Source organism: Ornithorhynchus anatinus, chromosome 10, assembly GCF_004115215.2.
Source record: "Ornithorhynchus anatinus isolate Pmale09 chromosome 10, mOrnAna1.pri.v4, whole genome shotgun sequence".
Classification (NCBI taxonomy): Eukaryota; Metazoa; Chordata; class Mammalia; order Monotremata; family Ornithorhynchidae; genus Ornithorhynchus; species Ornithorhynchus anatinus.
The window spans coordinates 47,059,415-47,072,412 of NC_041737.1; the positions used below are offsets into that span (position 1 = coordinate 47,059,415).

At 45.0% G+C, this 12,998-nt stretch overlaps 1 protein-coding gene across 3 annotated transcripts in view; it reads left to right on the forward strand.

Moving 5' to 3' along the window:
* Positions 1–12,998, forward strand: part of NRF1 (nuclear respiratory factor 1) — a 136,482-nt gene that overhangs the window by 79,877 nt on the left and 43,607 nt on the right. For all 3 annotated transcript variants that reach the window (XM_029073292.2, XM_029073291.2, XM_029073294.2), the window contains one exon: positions 1,406–1,546. In XM_029073292.2, coding sequence (XP_028929125.1) covers positions 1,406–1,546 — 141 coding nt within the window. The remainder of the gene's footprint in view (positions 1–1,405; positions 1,547–12,998) is intronic.

The window sequence follows — 12,998 nt, forward strand, 5'->3', positions numbered from 1 at the left end:
CTGCTGGCATTCCTCTCTTGAAACCCAAGCTATTTTCAAACAAAAACAGGACAAACAGTATGGACAGAGTGGATCAAGCACAGACCTGAGAGTCAGAAGGACCTGGTTTTTAATCTGCTGTGTGACCGAGGGCAAATCACTTCACTTCTCTGGGCCTCAGTTACCTCAGCTGTAAAATTGGGAATTAGGATTGTGAGCCCCAAGTGGGCCAGGGACTTTGTCCAACCTGGTTAGCTTGTATCTCCCCCAGTGCTTAGTAGAGTGCCAGGCATATAGTAAGTGTTTAACAAATACCACAAAAAAGACAAGCTCCTCAGAATGCATGTCTATAGATTCCTGGAAGTTTATTGAACCTTAAAAGTGATCCAAGAGTAACTATAAAGTCGTTAATAATAGTAGAAATAATGATAATTCAGTATAATAATATCTTGGCTTTTCTCCTCAGAGCATAAAGTGTTTCTTCCACAATGAGCTTTTAAGCTGTCTAGTTAGTACTGTGTGATTGAGGTTTATGTATTCTGAAGTTTATGAAACTCTTTGAGCCTAACACTTGAAGTCCTGAAGCGAGTTCTCCTAAATTTGTCCATGGAAAAGAACTGAGCCACCACAAGGCATCCATGCTGGACACAGTTGTTCAGAAAATTTATCCCTTAAAATTTCCTTGGAAACATCAACTACTTCCCAAGGGAAGCAGCGTGGCCTATTGAATAGACCACGGACCCAGGAGTGAAAAGGACCTGGGTTCTAATCTTGGTTCCTCCACTTGTCTGCCGTATGACTTTGGACAAGTCACATAACTTCTCTGTGCCTCAGTTACCTCATGTGTAAAATGGGGATTAAGACTGTGAGCCCCATGTGCAACATGGACTGGGTCCAACCTGATTATCTCATATCTAACCCAATACTTAGTAGGGTATCTGGCACATAGTAAGCACTTAACAAATAACATAAAAAAAAAGAAACTAGACTAGACTTTGTGGTATCTGTTAATCAATGAGTCAGTCATATTTATTGAGCGCTTGCCCTGTGCAGAGCACTGTATTGAGTGCTTGGTGAGTACAATATAGCAGATACATTCCCTGTCCACAATTAGTTTACGGTCTAGAGAAGTGCTTACTAGGCACTCACTTTGAATAAGCATCAGTGCTGCCATGAAACTTTTATTCCCACCTCCTAGCATTACTCTGCAGTTTCATCATCTCCTCCATCTTGATTCAGCTTCGGCGTGCTGTCTTTGGGGCCAGAGGGTATTTTTCCGTCCAGGCTATGATGCTGCGTACTCACTGGGATCTGTAGGGGCACAGGGAGGGACAGCCCCACCCCGCCTTTCTATTGCCCAGCCTCAACCTCTTTTTAATTGTTGCAGGGCAACCTTGTTTATTCACGTCTTCCTGATTCCCCACAGGTACGCAAGTACAAGAGCATGATCCTGGAAGACCTGGAATCAGCTCTGGCAGAACACGCCCCCGCGCCCCAAGAGGTTAACTCAGAGCTGCCGCCTCTCACCATAGACGGAATTCCCGTCTCTGTGGACAAGATGACCCAGGTACAGGGCGGGCAGCTAAGGGGAGGGACGGAGGGGCATGGGTGGGCCTTCCGCTGCCCTTGCTGGTGCCACAGTGACGTAGCATTGGGTGGGGCGGGTGGTTCATGCCCCTGGGGAGAAGGGACAGGCCAAATGCCGTGGCAAGAGCAGCGGGCCCCCAACAAAAAGGTGAGTTTCCATTTCGACCAAAGCCAAATGACTACTCTGATGCCTCCTCCCCCCTCAGGCATTTGGACCCTTGGGTCACAGGAAAAGGAAAGCCCAGTAATTTTCACCTCGGGGATTGTGGGGAGCACTTGTCAATGAGTCATCTACTCCAGGGATGAAGGGGTAGTCTTTAGGGCTCAAATATCCTCCCACCTCAAACGCCCAGCTTTCTTCTTCCCCAGCAACACTGCCGGGAACGTGTTTATCAACTCTTATGTTGTATTTTGCCAAGCAGCACTTATTACAGTGCTCTGCACACAGTAAGTGCTCAGTAAATACCACTGATTAGATCGATTGCTTCCGAAGGTTCCTTTCTCCAGAGGCAGAGGATTCGAAGTCAAACTGACCTGCAGAGCTTTGGTATCGGTAATTGCTGGCCTTCCTTCACCCTTTCCTCTCGAGGAGGGAAGGATGGATTTGGCCTTCTCGGATGGTGCAATTTAGTCATTTCACTACCATCTCCATCCGTACTTCCCCAAGGCGACCACCTCTTTTTCTTTAGTTTTTACAATTCGAGGGGACCGGCTCCATAAAGTCTGAAGTCCCCTGATCGCGGCAGGCTTTTTCAACCTCCTGCAACTTCACCCGCATTGGCAGCGGGTGTGTGGGCTCTCCTGTGGGCTCTCTGGAAAGGGTCAGGCAGCCTAGAACTTGGTTTAGGAGACCTTGGAATGAAAACTCAGCTGGAGCAGAGGCTGCTGGGAATGCTTTAGGTGGCGCTCTTCCTCCCTGAATCAGATCTGAACAAGTGCCAAGCTTGGAGCAGGGGGATGTAGGCACAAAACTAAGCCTCTGAAAGAGCCCATGGCCCTTTCTCTGAGTGCCTAACACATTGCTGCCTCCTGAACCATTTGATGATGCCAAATGAAGGCTTAGCGAGTCCTCTTTTCTGTCTCTCTACCTTTTTCTTGATTTGCTTTAAGGGCCATCGAACATCCCTCCTGCCCAGAAACAGATTATAAGTAAAGCACCTACTTAAAAGCCATAGTAACTGCATTCCCTGAACTCTTGGTAACAGCTTCTTAAAGTAATAATATTCAGTGATATTATTTAAAACCCATCAATTGTCTGGAGTGCTTTAAGCACCTTCAGGTTGAAGACTAGAACCCTTTCCTGCCCACGAGGATTTTTCAGCTGCAGTTTAGACAGAAAAGACTAAAAGCATGGGCAGTAGCAGGCCGTTCGTTAGTCAGTCATTGGTCACCTTCAGAAGTCCGAGAGTTAAGGAAAGATTTATCAGAACAAATTCATCGGTCAACGAGTATTTATTAAATGCATTTGGGAGAATTCGCGCTTTACAAAGTGGAACACTTTAAAAATTGGCTTATCAGTATGGGATCCTCTTTGGGAGATTTGCTGGAAAAGGGAATAAACAGCTACCTGTTGGAAGTAGTTTTAAATGTTGTATTGCCTATTAATCCATTGATCAGTCAGTGATATTTATTGAGTGCTTATTGTGAGCAGAGCACTCTCTCAACTTGGGAGAGTACAATACAGGTAGAGTTGTATGCCTAGTATCAGAAGGAGGAGTGGAAGCCCTCTTGAAAGAAGCACCTACTGTAGTATTTTACATGCAGAACTGAAAGAGAATTTGGCTTGCGTGCTCTCTCTCTCTCTTTCCCTCCCTTCCTCCTTCCCTCCCTCTATATCTCTCTCTTCATGCACCTTACACTGGACTGTTCTGGGCAAGTAAAAGACCCAAGCAAGAGTATCAGAGTTCTTTTCGTTGAATTTGTCTTCTCAGACTTTTACTGGGGCCTTCCAGGTTGCCTCAGTATTCCCCGAGAAAAACAGCACAGAAAGCTGATGCAATAGGCTGGTAATTCTTTCAGAGGCAATGCAGGGTGCAGGCTTCTTCTGTCAGAGAAAGTCAACCTCCAGGGTTGACATGATTTTGGGGGTGGAAGATAAAATCCGTTTTTAATTTAGGGTTGGGGTGGTGCATATTCTTACTAAATTGCAGATAAATTCAGCTGTTCTATGTAACATGACTCCAATTTTTCCTGTTTTCCAATTTCATAGTTTCTGCCTAGGTCAGAGAGTTGATGTGAAGCTGGCGATTTTGATTCAAGGCAGAACCAAAAATCTAAATAGTGAAATTTAGGTTGGATGAATTTTTTAGACTATTTTCCATGTTAGAAGTGCACAAAAATAGCTCTCCCCTACCTGCCCTCCCTCCTCCACCTCCAAGGTACTTAAAATTCTTACTCATTCCCCAAATCTTAAATTAATAAATGGAAATATGACCCATGAGTACATTTTGGAGTAAATCAGCATGAAACACAATTAAGGGAAAATCCATTTACAGAAAAATTAAATGTACATTCACTGAATTGGTATATATTATGTGGATTCCTGGTCTGCTCCAAAGCTGTTCAGTTAAAATATAGGATTCTGCTGCCCAGAAGATTTGAAAACTGTTTTCTGTTGCTGAGCTTTAAGATACAGAGCCTGCAGTTCCCTTGGGTGATTTGACATATCACAAGCATCAAAACTCAAACAATGCCCTATAGGTTACAAAAGGTATTTTAGGTGCCACCAGGTACCTTTGGAGAATTCCAGGATCCTTAATTCTGGATTTAGTAGAGTGAAAATGGTCGCCTTAAAAGGGAATGCAATGTTGCCATATTTGGAATATACGAATGCATTTTTTTTAAGGTCTTGAGGGCACGAAATCCTACAAAGAGATTTGTAAATGTAGATTTGTAAATGTAAATTGGGCTACTCAATTAGGAACCTTGCCATCGGGGCCGGAAAATTAAGACCCTAGCTTTGAACAGGCACAGATCTCATCCGATAGATGTCACAGAGGCATTAAGATGTGAGTTTATTCTACTCCTGGGAGAGGAGAATGTGAAAATAACCATCCTCTGTTTAATCGCCCTGCTTCTTTGGAGGTCTTAAGGGAAATGAAACTTCAGTATTTTAAGCAAAGGAGTTTGTGTGAAAGTGCAGTTAGAAAACTAAGCTGCTTACAAGGACATGGTGAGCCTCAGGATGCCTGCTTTGCGTAAGGGAAGTCAGATGGTAACAGTGCTCTTTGCAAAGTAATAGAATTTGTTTTATGTTCTAAATCATACACTAGTTCAGGAGGCACAGATTCATCCAAAGCACAAAAGCTGATTCTTCCTGGTCCATGCTCACCCCTCCGGCCTTTGCTTGGGAGTAGATTCCGCTGGCAGTCGTGGTTTCAATCTGTGGCTGAAACTCTCATTGGTAAAATGGCAGTTCTAGTAAGCAGAGGTAGACCAGACTGCATGGAAAAGGAAGCATCTTGGGAAGAAACTTGGAGCTCAGCACTGAGGATTTGGAAGGTGCACCTCACAGGTTCTTAATCTAGGCCCCAGCCACACCTTCCTATTGGACATACAGCTTCACAGCAATGTATTTCCACAGCACTTGTGTGCATGTCTTTAAATTTTATATTATAAATTGCTTATTTATATCTGCATCCCCCTCCAGACTGCAAGCTCGTTATGGATAGGGAATGTGTCCGCTAATTCTGTTGTACTACAGTACCCTGCAAGTAGTAAGCACTCAGTAAATACCAATGATTGACAGACAAGGTTGTCTCCTTCTGTGTCAGCGCCTTTCAGACCTTGTGGGAGGTGGCAAGAAGAGGAGACTCTAGGGCACTTCCAAAACATGTAACATTAATCATTTGGTAGCCTTTTCATCTCAACTAATGTACTAACCAAGCGATTGCCACAGCAAGTGTTATCAACCCACTGAGCCAAATATAAGCATATCTGAAAATAGGATGAGAAGGGTGTTCCCACAGAAGCTGGAGCAGGATGAGATTCAGTCCTCTCAAGGAACTCCTGTAAAGTGAAGCAGTGTGGTTTAGTGGATGGAACATGGACCTGACAGAAGGGCCTGGGTTCTAATCCTTGCTCTGCCACATATCTGCTATGTAACCTTGGGCAGGTCAGTTCACTTCTGTGCCTCAGTTACGTCACCTGCAAAATAGGGATTAAGACTGAGCCCTAGGTAGGACATGGACCATGGAGCTGATTATCTTGAATCTACCTCATGTCTAGTACAGTAACTGGCAAATAATAAGTGTTTAACAAATGCCATTAAAAAAAATAAAATATTGAACTCCCTCAGAATACTCTGCACTGTCTAGTTGAAGATTTATCTGTCAATAGACTGTGGTATTCATCACTCTTCTAAGTTTAGGAAAGCTTTACTGATGATTTCTAAACTTTAGCATGCCTCCTGGGTTTCCCGACAAATTCCCTAATCCGAAAGGCTTCTGGGCTACTCTATTTTCATCCCTCGCGGACCCACAGATGTTATTTAGCCACACATTCTATCATCCCTTGTCAGTCCTCTGAGTCCTTCCATCCAGGGTCGTTGTTTTGAATTTCTTACCTGCCTCACTTTTCCCCCCCACAGAGCCTTAAAAGCAATCACTCGAAGGACAAAACAAAAGGCTAAAAGGAAATTACACGGGAAGTAAAATGTTATGGATGTCCTGAGGTCTGATCAGACCTGTTCTACAGTTCTGCTGTCTGATCACAGCTCCCTCCCCGACTCCCCTGCTGCTGCTACCCACTCACACCTGCCTTGTGACATTCTTTGTTTCCCTATTCTGAAAATGGGGGTGTGCCCGCACCTGTTTCTCCCAGTTCACGAATTAAGCTTCATTCAGAAGGAGATGATCTTCCCTTCCCCTCGCCATTTCCCATCCCATTCCCTTCAGTCTTCTCCTCTCCCCTCCCAATCCCATTCCTGTTCCCATCCCCATTAAAAGTGTGGCCTGATCAGATGCCACACGTACTGGGATTCCAAGTAAGCATTTAGGTCTGGAGGCTGCTTACACAGTTCTCTGTCTCGTTGTGGTTGGCTAGGGAGGTTGCACGATCAGGGAATTATAGAACTTGAAGGAACCTCCGGAGATCACTGTAATCGTCCCCCCCGCCCCAATCTCCCTGTAAGCATAGAGATTCCTCAGGCTTCTTTGTTAACCTGTCCCTGGGTATAACAATACTACAAGGAAGCTTTTCCTTTATGCTAACCAAAGCCTCTTTCTTTCTTTTATTTTGCTTTCAGTAGCTGTAGGATCCTATCTAATTATCCCTCACGCTCTTGAAGATAATGATTAAGGCCTCGGATGGCTTCTCTTTTTGGGTTAAATCAGGCCAGATAGAAGGACTGCACCGTGGTTGGGATCAGAGGTGGGGTCGACCCTCCAGTCCCTATTATCTTGTAGGGGAAGAGGGGGTCTGTGAATCCCTTTCCACCCCCCCCCCCCCAGGTGACATGTCCAGGGGAGAGTGCTGCCCTCTCCACCCACAGAGGCACCTAGACCAGTTCTAAAAATGGCCCTTGAGGAACCCTGAAATGAGGGAGGGACCCATTCTTGGAATTCTGGAGAGGCACAGAGAAGCGTTTTCAGACTACCTCCACGTGGCTCGGTGGACAGCTCCTGACCTGTGGCCCCCTGGCTGGACCGTGCTAGTTTGAATAATCCCAGTTTTCCTTTTATCCTTTCCTCATGAGTTCATTTTCCAAAGCTGTAATTATTACCATTTTTCCCAAAGCGCTAGAGGTCTCCTAGTTCTCTAGTGAGCCTTCTTTCTCTACATCCCTCATGAGCTGTGAGCCCCATGCTGGGTATATAATGTGCTAGCAAATGTAGTTTTGAATTGCTCCTTCTTTCGCCTTTGAGATGTCAGAAGTCGGATCAGGAATTGGGGTCCCTGAATCAGCCACACCTTAAGCAAGCTTCTTGAAGGATCCGAGAGAAGCAGCGTGGCGCAGTGGAAAGAGCACGGGCTTTGGAGTCAGGGCTCATGAGTTCAAATCCCAGCTCTGCCACTTGTCAGCTGTGTGACTGTGGGCAAGTCACTTAACTTCTCTGTGCCTCAGTTCCCTCATCTGTAAAATGGGGATGAAGACTGTGAGCCCCACGTGGGACAACCTGATTCCCCTGTGTCTACCCCAGCACTTAGAACAGTGCTCTGCACATAGTAAGCGCTTAACAAATACCAACATTATTATTTCCCCATTTGCGGAATGAAGCTACAATGCTCGTCGATCAAGCGGTTTTAAGATTTTAAGGAAGCACTGCATAATCTCCCAGAAATATTACCCTGTAATCGCCAATTGGTGAAAACCATGTAAAGCAGCTGGAGGTTACTTTAAAATCTGACCTTGTTTAAAGCATTTAAAGCTTTGGAAACCTATCATCTAAAGCCTACCTGCAGTCTCCACTTCTGACTCACACAGAACAGATAAAGATCATGGCTTGCTCTTGTCAGAGCACAACTTTGAGGGAAATGTTTTCCTTGAAATGTGCTTGTGCTGGGTCTGAAGAGAGGGCTAGTTGGCAGCTAGTGAGGTATGAGCTCAAAACACACTGTCCCTGGCCTGGTGGCTTGGAGTGACAAGCCTATTCCAGCCACAGTGCTCCAGGCAACCAGGAGGCTTCACTCTTGTTGCAGGCTCAATTAAGAGAGGCCTTCACACCTAAGCTTTAACTCTGTGGTTCCTGTTGATTGCATCCCCAGTGGGGTAAACCAAACCCTCCTAACAAGTGTTGGGCTTCTGAACTCCAAAGGACTGGCAATTAATCCATGTGGATAATGAGGTACACAGTGCAGAATTCTGGGAAGAAGCCATCTGACTCTTCCTGCACTGGGTTACTATCTATCCTTTACTACTGTTTCATTAATTTTGAATGAGGCCCCAGCATCTCTGATTGGTGGTTGCTGTAAAAGGGGACTGTTTCTACTGAATTCAATGAAGTTGTTGATGGAAACTAGATGGAGTATTTATTGAGAGCTTACTGTGTGCTGAGCACTATATGAGGTGCTTGGGAGAGTACACTGTAACAGAGTTGGTAGACACGTTCCTTGCCCACAACGAGCTTACAGTCTAGAGGGGGAGACGGACATGAATATAAAGAAATAAATTACAGATATGTATATAAGTGCTGTGGGGCTAAGGGAGGGATGAATAAAGGGTGCAAAGGGCAACGCAGAAGAGAGTGGGAGATCTTACCCATTTCCCCCTTCAATGTCAAAGAGGGATGACTCTGATTTGAAAAATATATGTATATCTTTTTTTGTTTTTCTGTTGACAAGGATTTGGCAATCCTGGTATGGGGGCCAGGGGGAGATATACAATATCAATCAGTGGTATTTATTGAGCATTTCCTATGTGCAGAGCACTGTTCTACTGGTGAAGGTTAAGGTTATTTTTTACTTAGAGTGGAGTCTCAAGAATAAAGGTAAAGCAGCATAGCCTAGTGGAAAGAACATGAGCCTGGGAGTCAGAGGACCTGGCATCTAATCCTGGCTCTGCCACCTGTCTGCTGTATGATCTCAGATAAATCACTTAACTTCTCTGTGCCTCAGTTACTTCATTTGTAAAAAATGAGGATTAAGACTTTGAGCCCTATGTGGGACAATGTGAACTGTTTCCATTCTGGTTAGTTTATATCTACCCCAGTGCTTAGTACAACATCTGTCACTTAGTAAGTGCTTAAGAAATAGCATTAAAAAAACAGTAATATAATAACTGTGGCATTTGTTAAGTGTTTACTGTGTGCCAGACACTGTACTAAGTGTTGGGTTAGATGCACGGTCATTGGGTTGGACACACTCTCTGTCGCACCTAGGGCTCACAGTCTTAATCCCCATTTTCCAGATGAGGTAACTGAGGCACCGAGAAATGAAGTGACTTGCCCAAGGTCACCCAGCAGACGAGTGGCCGAGCTGGGATTAGAACCCAGGTTCTGATTCCCAGGTCCTTGCTCTATCCACTAGGCCATGCTGCTTCTGTAGCAACAGAGTAAGGAGAGGAGCTCACGACACCTGCAAGACACTTTGGATTGGGGACAAGCAGCTTGGACGTGACAGCGGAAGCGGTAGAGGACTGGGGGTGGGTGGTGGTGACAAAGCTGTGGCCACGCAGGTCCAGAATGGTAAGCAGTCGGAGGGTAGCTTCATGCCTGGTGTGGTTAATCTTTGGCCTTTAAGGCTGCGAGACAGCTGCTAGGTTGTTGTCTAGCTTGTTTCATCTCTGCCTCTTCCCATGCCTCTCTCCAGACAGGTTCCTTCCGGTACCTAAAGTCAGGGATATTGTGTGGAACCTTGTGGCATTTGGCTTTCCCCAGTTTTGACTAAACTTGTTTTTATCTTTCAACTTTGCCGTTACTCTCCTTGTGATTTGAAAGCGCAGTCACAAACCATTATCAGTGGTGGATTCTTCTGTCAAGCTCTTTAGTAAGGCTTCAGCTAGACTGGAAATAACTGACCTTTTTCTCTCTATTTCTCAGGACTTCCTTTGACCGTTGCGTTCTTTGAGTTCTGAAGAACTACAATAACCATAAAACCCCTTTTGGCGGGCTTAGATGATGGAGGGGGGAAGGTGGATGGGGCTAGAAAACCTGACCTGATCTTCTACCCATAGGGCAAGAACAGACCAGTGAGAATTTGACAGCATCAGAGAGTTACATCATTTCATTCGTATATTTTTGGCATCTGTAAACAGGCCATCATGGACCTGGTCCGAGGTTTCTGGAGAATTGTTTCCTGAGAAGCAGCAAAGAGCTAGAAATGCGGCCCTCTTAGAGAAGAGGGAAATGACGTTTGTGTGTGCTCCTGGCTTTGAGAACAAACTACTTATCATAGCACAGATCATTTCGATTATCTAGAATCAACAGAACTGTGAGCTCTCAACTCATGAGTTTTTGGTTTCTTTTAATCCTGAAAGATTTTGAAAATGCCAAGAAGAATAGAACACCTTGGCAGACAATGTCCTTCTGAGCTTAGGCCTGAACAAAAATCCACTGGCATTATGAAAATAGAATTGCAGCTTCCATTGGCTCTGATTTTTTTTTCCTGGGGTCTGCTTCTCAGAAGGATAGAGAGTACTCCTGCTGGAATTTGTCAGATAAATTAAGACCCTCCTGCCTTTGGAAATGGTATTGGGTCATTGCGTCAATCAATTGTATTTATTGAGCACTTAGTCTTTGCAGAACATTCTGCTAAGCACTTGGGAGAGTATAACATGAGTTGGTAGACACGTTCCTGGTCCACAACGAGATTACAACCTTAGTGGGTCAACTATTTACATCTGTCACTAGAGCCAGCCATCTCCCCCATCAGGTTCAAGTAATCTACGTATTCTTCTCCTGTTCCACGCCACTGCCCTAAATCTATAGATTACCACAATCAAGGTGAAGTAACTTGGCCTAATAGAGAAATAGCAAGACCTAGAAGAAAGAGCTCAGGTCTGGAAGTCAGAGGTCCTGGGTTCTACTCCCTCCTCTGCCACTTGTCTGCTATGTGACTTTGGGCAAGTCACTTTACTTCTCTGTGTCTCGGTTACCTCATCTATAAATTAAATCCTACTCCCTCACACTTAGACTGTGAGCCCCATGTGGGCCAGTGAATGTGTTGAACCTGATTATTTTGTATCTTCCCCAGTTATTGGCACATAGAAAGCACTTAACAAATACCATCATTTTTTTTTTTTTTTTAAAAAAAAAGGTTCTGGCTCTTCCTTGGGATGAGGAGGGGCTTTGTCCTATGGGATTGGGGCTGTTGGCTGACTGGAAGCAGTAGCCATGACCCGGTTCTGAGCTGCCGTTCTCTCCCATCTGTGGCCTCAAGCTGGAAATAGGTGTTCTGGGCCCCAGCCTCAAGCAGAGAATAGGCTCCTCACTAAGTCCCAATCCTTTCTCTGTGGCTTTCCCTCTGTCATGTGTGAGTCTGCATTTTCCTTCCCCTTTCCCTTCCACCTTCCCCTTCCTCACTTGTGTGTCTGCCTGCCTCTCATTGTCCCCCCCTTGTGCATCCTCCACCCAAATTTGCTTTCATGTTCAAATTGAAACAAGTCTCTTTGCTGATCTCCCAGCTCCAACTTCTCCCTGCTCCAGTCTCACCTGCACATAGTAGCAAAAATCACCTTCCTCGAGCACTAGTCAGATCAGACCACTCCTTTGTTCAAAAGGCTGCAGCAACTCCTAGCACCAGTAGGGTCAATTCAAAGCCTTCAAGAACTTCCACCAATCTCTCCTCCCCACTACCATCTCTCTGCCTTCCTCTCTTCCAACCTTGCAGACTGTGGTCTTCTTCCAGACAAACCTACTCACTGCTTCAATCACTGTGGGCAGTGCCCCTTCTATTTGCCTTGCCTGGAATGCCCTCCCATCATCTCTTCATCGGTCCACGAGCTTCCCTTTACGTAAATACCTGCTCTCTCTTATTTGCATCTCTAGGCCTTTGTAAATCATTCTGTTCATTCCCACTGCCTTCAAGTACTTATTTAGATTATATATGTTTCTTTTGTATTAATTCAGTTATTTTTTATGTTCCGTATTTCTGGCATTTTCAGGTTTTGTCTACTTGCCTTTGTTTATTTTGTGATAATCCACAATATCCCATTAGATTGATGTAGGCTTCTCAAGGGCAGACACTGTTGCACTGTTTTCTCTTGAAAATTCCCTAAAGTGCCCAACATGGAGGTCTTCTCAGAGCGTGAATGAGCAAGTGAGCGAGCAAGTGAGTGAATGAATGAACGAATGAACAACAAACGAATGGTTATATTGTTTTTCCCTGAATTTTATGCCGGGCCCTCTGGCAAGCTTAAGTTGTTTGCTTCTGTCCGTGGCTGAGACCAAAGAAGAACATCCTCCAAAGAGTCCAGAATGCCAAGAGAAATGACTTTGAGATGCACTTTCTCAAAATAACCAGAGGAGTGACCTCATAGGCCAGTTGATAGCCAGGCTTTGCAAATGGATACATTCCCGATAGCCTACCGCTTGACGCCACAAAGCCAAATATATTCTGGGACGCCTTTGTGTCATATCCTGTAGGCAGCATACTGTCTGGTAGAAGTGGAGGGTTGGATACAGAAATGAAACGGTAATGTTTGCCCCATTAATTAGGGAGGTAAGCAGTGTGTCCTGCTTCCTAACTGGAATGCAGTTTTGTGATCGGGGCCGTTCCTGAGTGGTTGATTCATTCAGTCGTATTTATTGAGCACTTACAGCCATCTTCAAACTCTTGGTTCTCAGCTCTGAGTACTAAGACACAGCATGGACTAGTGGAAAGAGCCCAGGCCTGAAAGTCAGAGAAACTGGGTTCTAATCCCGACTCTACCACATACCTGTGTGTGACCTTGGGCAAGTCACTTCACTTCTCTGTGCCTCAGTTCCCTCATCTCATAATGGGAATTCAATACCTGTACTCTCTCCTACTTAGACTGTGAGCTCCTGTTTGTCTTG